The sequence below is a fragment of the Arachis stenosperma genome, chromosome 3, assembly GCF_014773155.1.
Source record: "Arachis stenosperma cultivar V10309 chromosome 3, arast.V10309.gnm1.PFL2, whole genome shotgun sequence".
Classification (NCBI taxonomy): domain Eukaryota; kingdom Viridiplantae; phylum Streptophyta; class Magnoliopsida; order Fabales; family Fabaceae; genus Arachis; species Arachis stenosperma.
The window spans coordinates 163319048-163337364 of NC_080379.1; the positions used below are offsets into that span (position 1 = coordinate 163319048).

General features: G+C 31.7%; 3 protein-coding genes across 3 annotated transcripts; 1 reads left to right on the top strand and 2 right to left on the bottom strand.

Moving 5' to 3' along the window:
• Positions 1–621: 621 nt before the first annotated feature.
• LOC130968133 (protein PHYTOCHROME KINASE SUBSTRATE 1) lies at positions 622–2507 on the bottom strand. The gene has a single exon (XM_057893229.1). The coding sequence runs from the start codon at positions 2246–2248 to the stop codon at positions 782–784; it is 1467 nt and encodes a 488-aa protein (XP_057749212.1). The 5' UTR covers positions 2249–2507; the 3' UTR covers positions 622–781.
• A 2170-nt stretch (positions 2508–4677) lies between these two features.
• LOC130968227 (probable methyltransferase PMT2) lies at positions 4678–9220 on the bottom strand. Its single transcript, XM_057893393.1, has 7 exons — positions 8683–9220; positions 7259–7910; positions 6941–7151; positions 6483–6777; positions 5811–6182; positions 5598–5675; positions 4678–5360 (listed from the first exon to the last, which is right to left on the bottom strand). The coding sequence occupies exons 2-7, from the start codon at positions 7901–7903 to the stop codon at positions 5129–5131; spliced, it is 1833 nt and encodes a 610-aa protein (XP_057749376.1). The 5' UTR covers positions 7904–7910; positions 8683–9220; the 3' UTR covers positions 4678–5128.
• A 3783-nt stretch (positions 9221–13003) lies between these two features.
• On the top strand, positions 13004–16671 carry LOC130967409 (uncharacterized). Its single transcript, XM_057892256.1, has 9 exons — positions 13004–13311; positions 13397–13504; positions 13579–13661; positions 13908–14041; positions 15057–15106; positions 15233–15325; positions 15886–15977; positions 16187–16293; positions 16448–16671. The coding sequence occupies exons 1-9, from the start codon at positions 13061–13063 to the stop codon at positions 16487–16489; spliced, it is 960 nt and encodes a 319-aa protein (XP_057748239.1). The 5' UTR covers positions 13004–13060; the 3' UTR covers positions 16490–16671.
• Positions 16672–18317: the final 1646 nt, after the last annotated feature.

Below are 18317 nucleotides of genomic sequence, written 5' to 3' on the forward strand. Positions count from 1 at the left end.
TCTCTCTACGAGTGATGTGGCTAATGTTTTGTGCCTATCATGCATAATCATAACTTAATTGCAGGATAATGTAATTGCTGACCCCAACTTAAAACCAACAACTGTATATCGTGATGATTGATGGTTTGCATGCATGGTTGCATCCATTGCATAAGAGAAAAAGAAGGGTTGTTGTTCCATGTAAGTAATTGTATTTGAAGGATGCTCCACCTTATTATTATTCACTTTTGTCCTCTAAGTTGGTTGGATATGCAATATGTAATCATAAATTTGGAAGGTTCATTTTTTAACATTCTGGTGGTCCTCAAAAGAAACTACATTAAACATGAAAACGAGATCCAACAAAAAAATTCCCAAAATGCCTAACAACAAACTTTGGTTGTACATATGTTATTGGAGCTATTACAATTTTATTTTTTAAGTTTGCAATCAGTATTTATTATTAAAAAATAATACGTTTTTTCTTCTTCTTAAAACTCGAATTATAATTATAATTATAATTATTCAACCCACTTGATTTTGTAAAAGGATCATTAGCAGGGCACTTTATTTCCATGCCAACTTTCTTCATATCACATTTTTGTTTTGGATGAGACAAAATGCATAACTAAAAAGCATCCATTATTTCCATCAACTTTTAATCAGAAACTGCAAATACTCTTACAGATAATAACAATAACAAGAAGAACACATAGGACTAAATAATATTTATATATTGCAGGAAGAAATAGACAAGACTGAGGATGAATTTCAAAGTGGAGTGTAAGAAGAAAAAGAAGATCTATTTGTATAGTAATTGTGAGGGTGGAGTTGCAGCATATGCATGCCTTGCAACCTTTGATGACTCTTTTTGAAACCTTGCAAGCTGAGAGTGAGAGGAGCTATTACTGATTCTATGGTGCCGACTTTGTGGACTATTAACATTAGAATTTGGCTTCTCATATGTTATGAAAGCATCACCGGCAACTCTAACTGCTTTATGGCTCTTGCAGCCACCCAAAAGCATGCCGTGGCTGCGCCGCCTCTGTGTCTCCCTTCTTGAAGATGATGCTGCCACCGGCACTCTTATTGGACTCCTTACAGTTACCTCAGACATCTGCTCGTCGCAATCTGACATCACGGCGGCGCTTGCAGTGACCACACTCCATTCTATGCTTGCTTCACTTGGTGCATAGCCTGTGGGGCTTCCACACCCTGATGTTGCTTGTCTTGCAAGAAATGAATTATTGCCTTTGATGCTTTCAATCTCGAACAGATCTGAGCTTGCATCGCTTGCAGCATCATTGAAGTTTGAACCTGAATTAGCACCCAAATGATTATGCTTGTGATGATCAATAATATCTTCCATTCTTTTTGGGATTCTTAGTTTTTTGTCAAAGCTTGAGGACTTGCTCTTGTGACTCAGAATTGGAGAACCAAACACTGCAAGTGATTTTCTTGGCTCCTCTTCTTTTTCTTCTTCTTCTCCTTCTTCTTGTGCTTGTGATGATTGGATTTGCATTTTCACAAAATGATTTCCCAAACCAGAAGAAGAACTCACTGGTGAAAATGGGAAATCTTTGTTCAATCCAACACCAATGAACTTCTCAACTGGCTTTGAGATTTTAGGTGAATGAGTATCAGAATCTGCACCAGAATTTAAGATCTTTCTTGGTACTGTTTTTCCAAGATAAACATCATAGATAGCGGTTTTGCTGAAGCTGATTTCGCCTGCATGATCATTGATCTCAACAGAATTCTTGTCGGAACAAGAACATTTGATGCCAATACCAGCAAGAAAACTCTTTGCCAGTGCCTTGTTGTTGTTGTTCATGTTCTTGTTCTTGTTGTTCCTTTGAGAGTTCCTCATCATCATAGCACTGTGTAAGAGTGCACTTTGGCTGTTACATGTTGATTCAGAGCGAATACTCGGAGTTCCATAAGATTCTTGAGCTATTTGATGGTGATCTTTGTGTTGGTGCAAGTACTTTGAAGTAGCTATGCTTGAAGAAGCTACTGATGAGGAATCAACCTCACCATCGTTGAAGTATTTTTCTGCACCGAATACTCCGATTTCGCCGTCTTCCTCCTTCTTCTTTTCACCATGGTGGTGCTGAAACGAATCCCTTCTGATAAAGGGACTAAGTTTTTGGCTTGTTCCTTGGTTCTTGTTTAAGTATGGAGAGAAAATTGCATCATCAGAGTTGAAGTTTTGCAACTTAGTATTATAGAGGTTGGTCTTAGAAGTGGATGATATGGTACTAACCATTGTTATAGAATTATTTGAAGGAAATCAAATCAAAGTTGTTAAGTGACAAAAAGAGAAAAATGATGAAGAACAAAGAATTAGAGGGGAAAGTAAATAAAAATGATGAAGACAAAGACCCTGCAATACTGGGGAAAAGTAGAAGAGCTGATTTTGTGAGTGGTGTGGGAAAAAGAAAGAAAAATTAACAAAAAAAGGGTGCAAAGGAAGATAGTGGAGAAGAAAATGGTTGCACTAGGGAACTTAAAAAGGAAGGGTTCAATCTTCAATGGCTCCATGGGTGTTTAGAGTAGCTCTATATGTAGGCTTTAGCAGATTTTGCAAAATCTAAAGTAGGTAGGGACATTGTGCTTGTAGCTTAATTGACACTTACCGGTAGCTTTTCATCACAAAACTTTCTTGAATTTAGATAAGTAACGTTTCTTTTTTTATGGTGTGAACCACATGTATATTTTACAAGAGGTAATATTATGTTTGATTTAAGAACATTCACTGCAAGTATAAGTAGACTCTGCTACTTTATTTCAAACTAAGTCATTAAAAGTAGTTTAATAAGGACCGGTAGAAACTCACGTGCAGTATCTTCATGCGAAATTAATAGTTAAAAACTACTAAATAATAATTTAATCAAATATATCAAATAATTTAACAGTTCTCAACTATTAACTTCACATGAAAACAACTGTATGTGAATTTTCACCTAAAGAATTTGAATTGCATATGTTAAGATCAGGAGTTCATCAAATGCTGTTGAAAAGTTAAATATGATAAAAACTTGAGCTGCCAAAGTTAGGAGCTCTAAATTTGTTATAGGTGAAGCTCTGCATGATTGGTCCCTTTTCAGGAGAAAGGATGATAGATACTAGAGAGGAATGTGTTCCATATCCACTTTGCATTGAGATGATTTGTGAGTAGTCCCATCGCTATCACTTTAAAACATGGCTCTCTACCCTTTTTTCTTGGTTGGTTGGATTATAATTAACCAAATGAATGCTCCATTCTAGTTTACCACATCTTAAAAAATTGTATATATATATATATATATCCACCTTAAAGTAGACCAAATTAATCAAAGAATGGTAGTTAGATAACTGTGCTGTACAGTGAAGGGAAGGGACACAATGGAACCAGTTGGTATTACTAGAATGAAGCTAATGCAATTGTAATGTTGTGTTATGAGGATGCTGGTTTAACTTTAGAATATGGACAAAGTTTGAGGATGCAAGACCTTACACATTTATTATTTATTATTTTGTTATTTGTAGTGGCAAGACCACAAGATCTCAATCCGTGACATGAATGTCCTACCTCGTTTATTTCATTCAGTGATATGATGTCCACCCAAAATTGACACTTGAGACAGTAAAAACAAAAGCAGGCACCTTCAATGCCGCTGATGCCTTGCCACCAATTGACATTTCAACTAAACCAAACCATACATTATTGAGAAAATTTTAAACCGCCGCTGACAATTACTTTAAAAGAGAATGAGGTTCTTAGTAAAAAAAAGATTTTTTTTCATCTTTGATATTTATTTTGTGAGACTAGTTAGCCTGTTTGTTAATGTTTTTTTTTATATTAACGAAATTAATCTACATGATATATTAATTGTTGATTTATCCATTAAGAACTAATTATAAATTGACAAATTTTTTTTGTTAGAGAATCTCGTTGTCTTTTAGGAGTAATTATCAGGTCGTTTAGTTATTTCTTTTATGTTTTTGTTACTTTTTTTTAAATATATTGGTTAAATTTATTTTGTAAACTTAAAATATATTAATAATTTTTAAATTATTTTTATTTATAAAAATTAAATAAAAAATATATTAATAAATAACATGTCATAAAAGTATATTCTGAGCCTCCCAAAATTAAATATCAAGAGTCAAAATAAGTATTATTTTTATTAAATAGCTCGTAGTTCTTCAAAAAGATTTATGAGAAGTCGGGATGGTATTCACTCTGCATTATTAGAAAAAGGCGATGCTTGCGGATACTAAATGAATTCAATTAACACATCCGATATCTAAACAAATTAGGTCTCCGTAATGGACATGTCATAGTTGCAATTCTAACGAGTTAGATGTAATAATGTACATTTATTTGTTAGTTAACATCATTTTCAATCATAACTAAGATATCCATATGTATTTTAATACATGGATCAACATAAAATATAATTTTCACATGAACCATATTAGTTAGACATGTAAAAGAGACAACCAGATTGTTTGGAATAATGTCATATGAACTGTATCTAAAATATCTAGATATTTTTAATGAAAATTAACAAACAAGAAAGAAAGCAAATCGCGTTGCACGCCGTATAACCACTGAATCTGGACTAGACATTTAAGATTTAAGCAAAGATTAGATTTCAGTGGTCAATTCAATGAATTCATACCTCTGAATATAACATAAAAACAAAATCATAATTCGACTTGAGAGTATTATTATATTATTTTACTGTAAGTTTTGTAACCTTGCACCAATACCAACTTAATGAAGAAAATTTATCACTAATAGTCTAATACACTGCATCAAACTAAAGTTCCAAAACAAATGTAACCTTTTTTTTCCCAAACATATAATAACGACAAAACTATTAAATTAAAAGAAGACAGCATCTTTGTTTTTTTAATGTAACATTGTACAAGATAAGCAACTTCTACCAAAAAATTTCCGAGATTCCAGGGAGCATAAACATTGAACTTCAGCTTCCTTGATAAATTCACTGCATTTAGCTAAGTGACAATTGTGCATGTAACTCTTCTAATAGTCCCTTTTAGCTTCATAACAAAGCCACTGTCAAAGGCTTCAGTTCAAACAGAAAGGTGCTGGAAGCCTAAGGGCACGCTTGTAATTTAACTTGGTCTTCAGTGATTATTGTGTAGAAGTGGAATTTCCATCAACAACCCAATACTGCTTTACAGCAATTAGTATCTTCTCAGGAACAAGAGGACCATCTTCATGGTCAACCATTTTGGTATCCCATCTCATTCCTGCAACTATTTTCTTTACCTTTATTAAGGTATCAACTTCATCGCGGAATATGACGGCGCCTTCCGGCCGCAAGATCCGGTCCATCTCCAGAAGAATGTCTTCTGCATTACATCTGCATTTCATCAAACACATATGCTTGAGGCTTACGAATGGACGCAAAAAGAGGAAAATTCAGAACCAAGTAATTGATCAAAACATTCAGAAAACTCTGTTTTTTGAACCTTATGATCAAGAGTCGTCTTTGAAGGTCATATAAGGAAAACTATAATTGCATAAGAAGATGCAGGAGAGGATTTAGAATTGAATTAGACAATTAGTTGAATAGTGGTTTGACCAAACAAACACTTACTTATCCTTGTACAGACTAAAGAGGCCATTGGCATGAATGAGATCATATGTCCTTGGATATGTTGAAAAGGCTTCACACCTGAATTTGAAAAATACAAACATAAATAAGGAATCCAACTAATAGTATAAGATTCGTACAGCTACATCATATATTTCAACATTAAACGAAAAGATGCCATAAATATAACCCGAGAAAGAAGCTAGAAAGCAATACCAATCATGATAAATGCCAATCAAGCCGCGCTCATATATGACCCCCAGGGTACTTTTCTCAGCTATGGTAGGCACAACGTTCATGACCCATAACTTGGGAGATTGAATAGCTGCAGCAAAACTACCCAACCCAGCATTCATATCCATAATGTTTCGATATCTTCCGGTATCCAACAGTCTATTAATTTTCTTGTAGGCATTTACATGTTTTTTCCAGTTTTGGTTATCATCTTGGTATGTCTCGGAAGAAACTCCAGGTACCAAGCCACTAGCAATTCTAGGGGGAATGGCATATAACCTGCTCGGAAATGGTTTAAGATCTCCAGCTGAAACTTTAGGACTTGGGGTAACGCAGGCCTCCATTTTCTTGTACCTAAAGCAACAAAATAAAGGCATTCCACGTTAGCAAACCAGTTATTCCTAAACAAAGTTAAGCAATGTATTTGTTAACAATATTCTGGATTTACTCCAGAAATATTTGATATATGAGGTAATCGCTAATGACAAATTTGAAAATTAACAAGGTCAGCAGTTCTCAGAATATTTTCAAGCATTTCCGTAGTTATACATGAAGAAGACATAATCAAGCTGAGATTTAATGGATAGTAGAAATACTACAAGAGATACTAATATTGCATTATTAAACTGCAAACTACAAATAAACAGAACATACCAGACATCATCAGTATCTGAAGATTCACAAAAATTTACACCGGCATCTTCTTGTTTGCGTCGACATGACTCAGAATCCATAGTCTTTTGCCAAACAGCAATCTCAGCCCTCTCAGACCTCTTCACCCAGCAAAGTTTCTTAGCAATCTCTTCAATCTTGTTTTGTTCATCCTCAAGGTCCTCCTTTGGTCTCTGCCAGGCTTTGTAATTAACCCTGTAATTGATTGGAGGGCCCGAAAGCACCCAGTAACCGCCAGGCCTTAGGACTCGATCAACTTCCATCATATATATTCCACCTGTAACATAATGCAACTTTAAACTGCTGCTGTCGCAAGTAATACAATATAAATTGTCAAATTAAAAAAAAAAAGCATGATCACAATAGTTTGGAAATTGTGTTTCAAATCTGTATGAACTAATTCATAGACAAGATGATAGTATTAATCGTGAAGTTCTCACCATTTGCTCCCCAAGGAATCAAACAGCGAGAACAGTGAGCCATGTCAAAGGCTCGAGATGGATAAGGCAACTTTATGGTTCCCAAAACACCAATTACAGCAGGTACACCCCTTTCAAGAGCAAATTGAACTTGTGCTTCATGAGAATCCCTTGGTGCAAATGACATGGCAATAACATTTCTGCTCCAAAGATACGCACCCCAACTTGCAACCTGAGCAAAGAAACCCAAAGTAAGAATTCAAAGTTAAAACAAAGATAAAAAATGTATCCAAATTGTGTGTGTAATAATGGTAAAGGAGGTGCCAATGATAAACATACCCCACAACCAGTATCTAGCGCAGTCCTCACTGTCCCATTAGCTATAGGTATCACAGATGCAAGTTGATCAATATATTTATCAGCGCCTTGAGGAAACTGGGTTCCACCACCAGGGAATCTGAACACATTTCCCTCATATTGGATCCAATTCTGAATAGCCTTCTCAACTGTAAGACTCTTGTACGGAGCATTTGCATATGGAACATAATCACGACTCTTTGGCCATGGAAACGGAGTAACATACCCCTTGGGCGCTGGAATCAAACAATGCAGCTTCTCTTCTTCACGTGGGCAATGTCTCTCTCGATAGATCATGTTCTCTCTAGGGAAGGTCATCGCTCGCCGTTGATCTTGGCAGGGGGTATAATCAGTATATTTTGCTTTGCATGGTTGAAACACCTTAGGTTTCGAATCAGCTTCATCAAGTTTGCTAAGTTCTCCACCATGGTGGGAGTCAAAACTTAAATTTGGTACTATCTCACATTCTGTATTACTCTTGGTAATCTGCAATGCTATGCTATCACCCTTTCCAAAACCGCTTCTCTGCCACGCTCCCAATATATAGAAGAAACAGCAGAGACCAACTACTATAAAGATCTGCACAGTGCTTCTAGTCCTGCCATCAGCTGAACTTGGTTTCGCCATGTAGAACCTGAAAATTATCACTTTCCAATTCAGAACTAAGAAATGTGATGTCGAATTCTCAAGACTATGTACCACTACATCTACTCAAGATGTAGAAAACCTGATAAGTCCAAATCCAGACACTTGCTCCAATGAACATAGCTAAAGAATAGCAAGTTCTAAAAATATCAATATTTTAATATCTATCCAACTCCTCATCAATGATCAACACCAATCACCTGCAATAATCTATAGCATACATCGAATATAATAAGATTTTCATAACTGACACAAATCATGACAATTTAGTCTCAACCACCGTCATAAGGAGCAATCATTAGTTAGTTTGCAACACATATTGTCAAAAATAGATAAGGTGAAGCTAGCTTCAGATCTACTCAACAGTGTAGAGCTTAAGTAAGTTCTATGTCAAGAAAAGTTAGAATACTTCTTCTATACCACCCAAAACAACACAATCTTTAATCTTCTTTAAGATTTAGAAAATGAAGTATGCAAAAAAAAAAAAAATACAAACTGAGATAGTAATTGAAGAGAACCAAACAAAACTTTGAACACCCACTTATGAAGAAAGCATGCAATATTGCAAAAAGAAGCCAAATTCAGAGCTGTAATGAATACCCACGAAAGCTAATTACACAAAAGCAACTCAAAGCACATAAAAAACTGAACTTTAGATACGAGGAGGGAAGCGGAAATTGAGGGAGAAACGGAAAACATAAGAAGAATAATAAGAAAGGAAGAGAATTTAATGATGGGAATGGAAAGTCGAGATCTCTTACGGATCATATAATAATGGGTTCAGCAATGGTGGAAGGATCTGCGATACCCCGAGAACAAGTGTTAGAAGAAATACTGAAAATTTGGGAACTTTATTATCTGATATTTATTTCTGAGCAACCCAGCAATGATTTCTGTGCGTGGCTGCACACCACACAGTGTAATGTGTTGTAGATCCGGTTGGAGAATGAGTGAGAGACTCTAGTCAATTGTAGGTATAAAAGCAAGTAGCTTTGGGACTTAATCACAATAAATAGGAAGGAGAGAAAGAAAAAGTGGGAAAATAACGGGAAACAGCTATGTTAATCTCTGTGTTCTGCCACTGAACCACACTGTTTACGCTTTTTCCAGATTTACAGTGATTGGTATGAGTATGACTATGATACGATATGATTAGTATATGAATGAATTACAATTACAATTAGAATTTTGAATAAACAGAAAAAGAAGCTGTGTGTACCGAATTCCCCCTCTATCCTCTATTTTCTGTTATTCTTGTTAAAATTGTTGTCTTCCAGTATATGCTAATTCAGGATTTATTACAATATTACTCCTATCTTTTCTTTTCTTTTCTTTTCTTTTCTTTTGTTATATATACTTAGGTCAAATTGTTCTCACAAAAACGTGTTTTTCCCCCAATAATTCAGGTTCTTGAAATTTTAGCACACCCCTCTCGTTATTATGTCAATAGCCTAATACTAATACCTTCATTAATAAATAAAAGAAAATTAGTTTTATTTTGCGTAAAAGTAGGAAAACCCTAATCCCTAGTGATTAACCTAACGTGGATCTAATAAGGATATTCAGTTTTGTAAAATGTTTAAAAGAGCGATAATTTTTCTTAGAAAATATCAAAGTCTCACATCAGGATGTATAATTAAGTATAGATGATGATTGTGAAATGGAGGTAGGGCTCATGTACTTCAAGACCCTTCAGTTTTCTTTATTATATTGGGCCAACATAGATTTTTCATGTATAAGATTAATTAAATGTGCACGCGTTTACTCCACCGCCTTGGAATTGTGTTTTCCAAACTCATCAAAGTCAATTTGTCTTAGTTGTCAAGTTTTTTAAAGTTATTAAACACTAATATTTTAATTACTTTTGGATTAAAATTTTTATAATAATAAAAAGTTTAGTGACTAACATTTTTATGTTTTCATTTTATTGATCTCTTTATTTAAATATTTTTATTAAATATATATGAGCTCAACTTGTGCATTTCTTTAAGTTTTGATTTTGGCTCAAGAGGTTCAAAGACTCTGTTTGTTTGAACATTTTTATTGATATTGGGGATGCCATTTATTAATTAACTGATTAATCCAATACACAACTAAAGATTATCCTTCTGTGTGTATGACATGAAGATGAACTAATAGACTGATAGACTTCCTATGATTGAGATAATCTAATTCTTTAAAGATATATATTTGACATTTTCAAAATTTTTGTAATTTAAAATATTTAAATATTATTCTTTTAAAATTAATTATTCAAATTATTGTTTATAATATTATAATCACTATAGAATGAGGGATAAAATAACAAATTAGTTACCGCCTTAACAAAAAAAATAGTATTTGGATAATTAATTTTCAAAAATGACATTTTGATAAAATAATTTTTGAAAAAGTTGATAGATTCATTTTTTTTTTTTATAAAAAACAAATTTTCATTGGCTTAGGATACCGACAGGGAGGACAGTAGGAACATCGTGCGGAGCGGAACTGCAGATAGAAGTGATAATATTTAGATGTGAAGACAAAACAACAATCACAAGTGTGTTGTTCTGTTATTTCTCCTATATAATTTTTGGTGAAGAATGAATGAAATCGGATTTGTTCCAAATCTTGGGCTAATTTTTGTTGGTTAAGTGCTCACAAAAAAATAATATTTTTTTATTGTATATATATTTTTTAATTATGGCGTATTTATTTGTGTAATCTAATAATATTAGAAGATATAGTGTTATCACGATTACGGGTTTTAATTTATTTTAATTTATTATATATTATTAAATTATATATTTTTAATTAATAATATAATTAATGTCGCATGCTCTTAAAAATATTTTTATTGTTTTATTTGACTCTTTTAAATGTATTAATTAATTAATTATTTATTTAATTTGATTAAAATAACTATTAAATTATTAATATTTTATTCAATTGAAATAACTAAATTAATTTTGTTTTAATTTATTTCATTTTGTTTAGCTTATATATTTTGATTAATAATTTTTAAGAATGTCATACTTAATTAGTTATTTGATTAAATTGAGATAAATATCAAATTATTTAATATTTTATTAGATCATATTAATTATAATTAATTAATTATTTGACTGGACTAAAATAAATGAATTGATTTTTTTTTAATTTGTGTTAATCTTTTCATCTTATATATTTTGATTAATAATTTTTTAAGTGTTATGATACTTACATGATAAATTTATAAGATATTTTTTATTTATTTAATCTTTTATTGAGCCAAATAATTATAGTTAATTTATTATATCAATCATTTAATTAATTCAATTATATGTTATTTGATTTAATTTATTATCACGTTAATATTTGAGTTATTGTTTATAATTTTTTTATTTTCTTCTTTGAACTTGAATATTTTAATTTTAAATTTTATATTTTTATTAATTATTTATATTTTTATTTTAATATCAAATATAATATCTCTATTAACAGTTTTTTGTAATTTATTGTCTAATAATTATATGCTCCTCATTAATTATATAATTGTGAATATTTTTTTAATTTATTAAAAAAATTATTTCTTCTTTTTTTGTTATATTTATTTTTATATCTCATAATTTATTTACAGTAAAAAATTATATAATGTTATAAGAGAATATCAGTGTTTACTAATTATTTTTTATTTATTAATACTTTTTTCTTCCTATAATGTATTATTTTAATCTTTAATTTTTTTATAAACTATAAAATATTATTATTCGTTATTGTAATATATCTATTTTATTTCTTTTATTTTGTTCCTCTTTATTTAAGTTTTTATAATTATATATTGTAAATTTTATCATTTTTATCTCATATAAGTTAATTTATTATAATTATTCATATGTTGAGTATTTTCAATATTTGAATTATACTCTTTAGTGTTTAATTTCATTTCTAATTTAAGAGATTAAATAATAAAATAACATCAATAATACTGTTGTGCATATTTTTCTGCTTTTTTTATTTATTTCTCTTTTTGAAGAGATCATGAGTAATTATGTACAATAATACTTATACATAAAGAATAAATATAAATTGAATTATATATTCTCTTAATAATCTTTTTTATCTATAGTAAAATAGGAAAAAACATTATAAATTACTTTAGACTAATAAATCTATCATTATTATGACAAAATATTATACATTCATCTTATATTTAGTAGTTTTAATATGTGTTTAAATTACCAAAAAAATATAAAATCATTTCTAAGTACAAATATAGTTATTTTTAACTCAATAATAAATAAAATATGTTGATAAATTTTAATATATTGATCATATTACTTTGATTCTAAGAATAAATATGATTGTAAAATATAAAACAATTTTAAATAAATTTTAACAAAAATAATTTTTTATAATATTTATTTCTTATTGTGATAATAAAAAAGATAGTTCAAAAACAAATTTTATCTCATATTAAATTGTACTTGTTCAAGTTGATTTTAACATAAAAATAAAAAATTTAAATTTTTTATTCATGAATCATAAAAAAAATCTACACATTTAACCATTAATATTATTTAAAAAAAATTAAAATATAAAATTTTAATATAAATATTTTAATTTAATCATAAATTATATATTATTAATAAATAATTATTATATTTTATAAACAAGTAATTACTATACGTATTTTTATTTAAAACATAAAAATGATTGATTCTATAATTTTTAAAAAATCAAAACATTAGGAACTATTTTATAAAAATAATTTAATTTTAATCGATTGACGATGTAAAATAATTTTATATATATTTAAAAATTTAATTTTAATATATTGATAGTGTAAAATATTTTACACAATTATATAATTATATTACTTTTTAAATAATTATTCATATAATTAATATAAAAAATAATTATCTTTATTAATATAAAATTACGCAATAAAATTATTTTATACAGATAATATATTAAAATTAAATTTATATATTTAATTAGTAAGAATAATTATCTCTTATATTATTTGTTAAAATAATCATGGGATTAGAAGATTGTGTAAGACGTTAAAATTAAACATATAAAAAAGTGAAACTTTTCAAGACAAAATGGTAGTGACTAGTGAAGTGTTTTGGTGTTGGAGTTGCGTTCCAGTTGATCCTCTTATCCGCACTCCGCAGAATGCTTTCGGTGGCAGTTTCTTCTTCTCTCTCTTCCTCCCTCTTCCATTCCCCTTCACTTCTCAGTCTCAACACTCATCGGCGCCCTTTCACTTTCACTTTTACTTCTCCACCTACTCCACGGGGTCTTCATTCTGTTTGCTTCTTCAACGCACCTAACAAACCCGATACCAATTGGCCTCTTCTCACCCGATGGGAGGTACCTTGGGAATGGCAAACCGTTACACTAACCTCTCTTGCTTGTGGATTAGGGTGTGTTTTCAAAACCTTATCGTGGAACTAACCACATCCTAATAATAGGATTTTAATTTTAATCCACTAATTTATTCCCAGGCAGTTTTGTTTTGACAGGTTTGGTTGAGGCCACAGCTCTTCCATATCTGGGAATTCGACCTGAGGTGCTTAGCATGGATGAGAAAGCAGAGTTACTCTTTTTAGATCAGGGGTATGCTAATACCAAATACCTACCTTTCACTTATTGCTTTTATAACTTTGCTTCTGACTTCATTATTTTGGCAGCATCACAACTGCTGTTGTACTCGGAATTATATATGCCATTGCCAGCAATTTCCAGCCACTCCCTCAAGACTTCTTCAAATATGGTATGATCAGTTAACAACCCTTCAATTATATCAAGGTTTCTAAGGTTAACATTTGTCACTTCAATTAAGTTCATACTTCATAGTCACTTGTTTCCACTTCTAAATGTTGTTCTAGAATCCACCTTTTTGTTCTAAAGCTTGTCTTACTGAGGTGTTTAGTTAGCAGTTTGCTTACCTTGAAAAGTTATAATGTTATACACCTATGCTTATTTCCCATTCCATGATAAAAATAAAAACTTGTTTCAGATTTGAGGGACCCTTTCAGTCTTCAAAAGGGTTGGCTTTTGTGGGCGGGAATCGGACTTGTAGGTGCCATAGCTTCCATTGCATTGACAGGAGTAGCTGTCTCATTCTTTAATGGAGAACCCCCACAAAGAGAGGTTAATAATTTTCTTTTAGGAATTTCACAGGCAGATGCTGTTGTATGTTAGTTTCTATCTGTTGCACTCTGAGGAGGCTAGTTAGGGCTTCCACTCAAATAGCATAAATAATCAATCCACTGAATTTAGGGTTAATTTCATAGCCAAAGGATTCAACCATCGTAATGTACCATATTAGAACTACAACAATGGCAGCTAAGTCTTGTCCAATTAAGTGAAGTTAATTACATGGATCAAGCTACACTGTATTGTCTTATCATCACTTATGTTTACAATCTACATTCAAATCAATAAAATCTTAGTCTATTTTAATAGTTTCACCTAATTTTCTTTTTAGCTTTCCTTCTATATTCAGCCATTGGATTCCTCTCCATCTGATCGATCTTCTTTCTTTATCAGAGTTTCTATGCACTTCTTTCTACAATGTCATATCACATAGACAAGATTCTACCTCCTTTTCCATATAGGCACGACTTTCTCCCAAATGAACTAAATACTAATCTTATGTTGTCAAATGTTTCCACTCACCCAATGTAACAGATTCATCTTTGCAACATTAAGTACATTTTCTTGTTAGTTTATTGCCCAAATTCCTATAAACCTTAAACCAATACAACCTTTTGGGTCTTATAGTTGTGGGGTAAAATTTTTCCTTAAGCTTGATTCGTATGTTTTAGTCAAATAATGCTTGAAATGATACAATTCTCTTTCATCCACATTGCTTCAAATATATGGCATCCTCCTCTGTTTCCAATCATTTTAATCATGGGTCCAAGATGCTTCTAATATGTGATTTGTGGTATTGTACCTATTTTCACCTTGAATGTAGAATTTGTGCTTGCTTGTTAAACTTATATTTCATATATTCCTCCTTATTTATATTATATACAAATTTGTGCCTTTGTAGAACTAGTACTTCTGTTCTGTTAATGACTCATTTAAAGTATTGGTGTTAACTTTTATGTTCTTTGATCTCTTGGAGATATCTTATTAGCTTCTATAAATTTCCTTTCAGACTGATGCTCTTGTAAAATTACTCCCGTTAATTGGATCTTCAAATGTCAGGTACTTATGAGATATTCAAACTCAAAGTTTCCTTATATCAACCCTTGGAAAAAAGAACATCCAAGCTTGTATATTGGTTCTGCATCCATGAGTCTCAAGTTACAATTACATTAACCTTTTCTGTAGCACTGCATGCTTGGTGGGCATCACTGGTGTTCTTGCACCTGTTCTTGAGGAGACACTATTTCGAGGCTTTTTAATGGCCTCCATGACTAAGTGGTACTATTTTCTTTAATTCCTTCTTGTTCACATATATAACATGGACTAAAATGAAATATTGATTAAAGAAACTGCAGCTTGACTTTCAAGCAAGACACTTCCTTTGCATTAGACACTAACTGCATAGATAATTGAATAGAGGAGCCTGATGTATGTGCAGCTTTTGTGATGCTGTAGTTGGCTTATCTTTTCCTAAAGGAGAAATTGATTCAGGTTGCGTGGTGAAGTTTCCATTATGAATTTCTGCTTCCTGATATGTTTCTAACGATCAATGTATTTGGACTTGAAATATCAATAGTGGTTCTACTCAATTTCAACTAGCTCTATTTGACTTGATAGTGGCATACCTGGGAGACTTTTACCTTGTGAAGATTAAAGAATGCTCTACTTGATAAAAGGCATACAACTGAGTTTGAATTCATAGTGAAATATATAGTTAGTTGATCTATCTACAGAGACAAAATTAAAGAGGGTAACCTCAGTCCTGTTGTTTGGCTAGGCTGTTGACTATTGAGCATTAATGGGAAAATTTCCCTCATGTACGTATGATTTCAATGCAGGGTTCCTACACCGGTTGCCATCATCATTAGTGCTGCTGTCTTTGCCCTTGCCCATCTCACTCCTGGGGAATTTCCGCAGTTGTTTGTTCTAGGTATTCTGCACATACAAGGAAACATGGACTTCAGAAATGCCAACAAGATTCTTCATAATTTTTGTGTAGAAAAATGAATACACAGAATGTTTACCTAACTAGGAAGAAAAATTTTAACCCGTAAAAGAAACCTTATATTTTCTCTTAAAAGCTACAATAGTTCTTTCATGTACACTGATGAAGATAACTTATATTTGTGACATATGCAGGGGCTGCTTTGGGGATTTCATATGCTCAAACTCGCAACCTTCTCACTCCCATCACCATCCATGCTTTCTGGAACTCAGGAGTTATATTACTTCTTACTTTTCTGCTGGTATATATTTTTCTCACTCTTATGGATAAGTTTCTTTAGTGTGTGTTGATTACAATGTATATGCCTTTATGCAAATCCTATGAGTCTCTGGAAGACTGCAATCTTCTTTTTTTCTGAGTGCTAAGAATGCGTCTTCTAATGTTTGTGTATGTAGCTTCAAGGTTATGATATCAAAGAATTGTTGCAGACAAGTTGACAGGAACAGTTTCTCTCCTTTTCATAGATGTGGAGCATGTTCAGTACACAGAATAATATATATCCATTTCTTTGTAAAACTATGCTGTGGAATACAAGTAAAACTTTCTTGGTTCTAGCATTGAAGAAGTAGAAAAAATCTGTACTTTTGTACAAGTTTTTGATTAAGAAGGGTTCGTGTTATCTTGGAGATCTCAAGCTCGAAACATTTGAATTGAAATGTGCATGATAAATTCCCAACTGTTTTAATCCTAATGAACGCAAGAGGTGCTAGTGGATAAGTACATTTCTCAGCTATATATGTATATATTTCCTCAAACTCGAAAAATTCTTGCTATACACAATACACTCACTTTTGCATACACCTACTAAGTATATTTTGCATAAAAATATTAATTAATTAATTAATTAATATGCATTATAAAGAGAAATAAATGCATTCTTAAAGTTATACAATTATATACTAGTTTGTCTAATACAAGTATTACACTAGTTTGTTTGATCCTTAATTCCTTATGGATTATTGATAAGAGGAGTGCTACACATGCAAGTAATTTGGTTTACAAGTCATTCAAGTTGGGAGAAATTTAACAAAAAAATACGTTGACCTATATACGATTTCCATGGCGTGCTTCTCCTTCTCCTCTTCCTTCTTCTCGTCTTCCTTCTTCTTCTCCTACTCTTCTTCTTCTTCCTACATGAAAATGAATTTCTTGCCAAATTTGATCTCCTTCGTGCGTTCTTTCTTTATCTTTTCATTCGTTGTTTTATCTGCATTTATCATTGGTATTCTTGCTTTGTTTTTTTTCGATTTTCATGGTTTCTGACATCAAAATTTGAAATCCTTTTGAAGATAATAGAACTTCATAAATACACCCAAATAATTACAGAAATATACCCAAAGGATTACAGAAATATACCCAAACGATTACAAGAATTCACCAAAACGATTATAGAAATACACCAAAGGATTACAGAAATACACTCAAAGGATTACGAAAATACACCCAAAGAATAATTTAAGAAATACACCCAAAATTCGTTGAAGTACACTTTATGCATAATTCAGAACTCTTTCTCTTTTTCCTCCTACTGCTTCTTCTTCTTCAAAAACGATTTCAGAGCTTGATGTCAAAAAACAATAGAAATCGAGAATAAGGAAGAAAGAAAACAAAGAGAAAAGCACGTAAATGAAGAAGGAGAAAGAGAAGGTAAGAAACGAAAGAAAAGAAGAAGAAGAAGAGGAAGAGGAAGAAGAACGTGCAAGAAGAAGGTGCAGAAGATGAAAAACGTGCAGCCAAGAAGAACGAGGAGAAATACGACGATGAAGATGAAACACTTCAAAAACGAAGAAGATGAAAAAGAAGAAGAGGCACGAAAAAAGAAGAAGGAGAAGAAAAAGAGGAGACATAGAGAAAGAAAAAGAAGAAGAAATAAATGACTTGTATGTGAAAAATTTCTCTATTAATAAACATAACAAAATTTTCTTCAACTCCCAATTTTCTTCCCCAACTTTTTTTCTGTTATCTGATTTGGAAAATCAATTGAATTTGTCATATAATGTGTGCATTTCTGTTAGGGGAGATCCACCATCTAGAGCAAAAACGGAAGCTCTTGAGAAACAATGTGGTGGCCTTCCTTTGAAGAGTGGCTTAGCCGCGGAGGAACGGGTCAGCTTCTTTTCCTTTGACAAGGTGGAACTTCCTCTCTACCCTGGAGCTACAAGAGAATCACCCTTTTTTGTTGGTAGCTATTTATTAAAGTTTATAATATGTATGATGCATCCATTGGTGGACTAATATAGTAAATATATAAGTTATGTTTATTAG

What these genes read in the sequence shown, in the direction of transcription:
- LOC130967409 (XM_057892256.1), top strand. Translation starts at nt 13,061, where the DNA reads ATGCTTTCGGTGGCAGTTTCTTCTTCTCTCTCTTCCTCCCTCTTCCAT. An exon ending in TCAAGACTTCTTCAAATATG is followed by an intron (nt 13,662 to 13,907) that starts GTATGATCAGTT and finishes AACTTGTTTCAG; the next exon opens with ATTTGAGGGACCCTTTCAGT. An exon ending in TCCGCAGTTGTTTGTTCTAG is followed by an intron (nt 15,978 to 16,186) that starts GTATTCTGCACA and finishes TGACATATGCAG; the next exon opens with GGGCTGCTTTGGGGATTTCA.
- LOC130968133 (XM_057893229.1), bottom strand. Translation starts at nt 2,248, where the DNA reads ATGGTTAGTACCATATCATCCACTTCTAAGACCAACCTCTATAATACT.
- LOC130968227 (XM_057893393.1), bottom strand. Translation starts at nt 7,903, where the DNA reads ATGGCGAAACCAAGTTCAGCTGATGGCAGGACTAGAAGCACTGTGCAG. An exon ending in GATTCCTTGGGGAGCAAATG is followed by an intron (nt 6,778 to 6,940) that starts GTGAGAACTTCA and finishes ATTATGTTACAG; the next exon opens with GTGGAATATATATGATGGAA. An exon ending in TTTAGTCTGTACAAGGATAA is followed by an intron (nt 5,361 to 5,597) that starts GTAAGTGTTTGT and finishes GATGAAATGCAG; the next exon opens with ATGTAATGCAGAAGACATTC.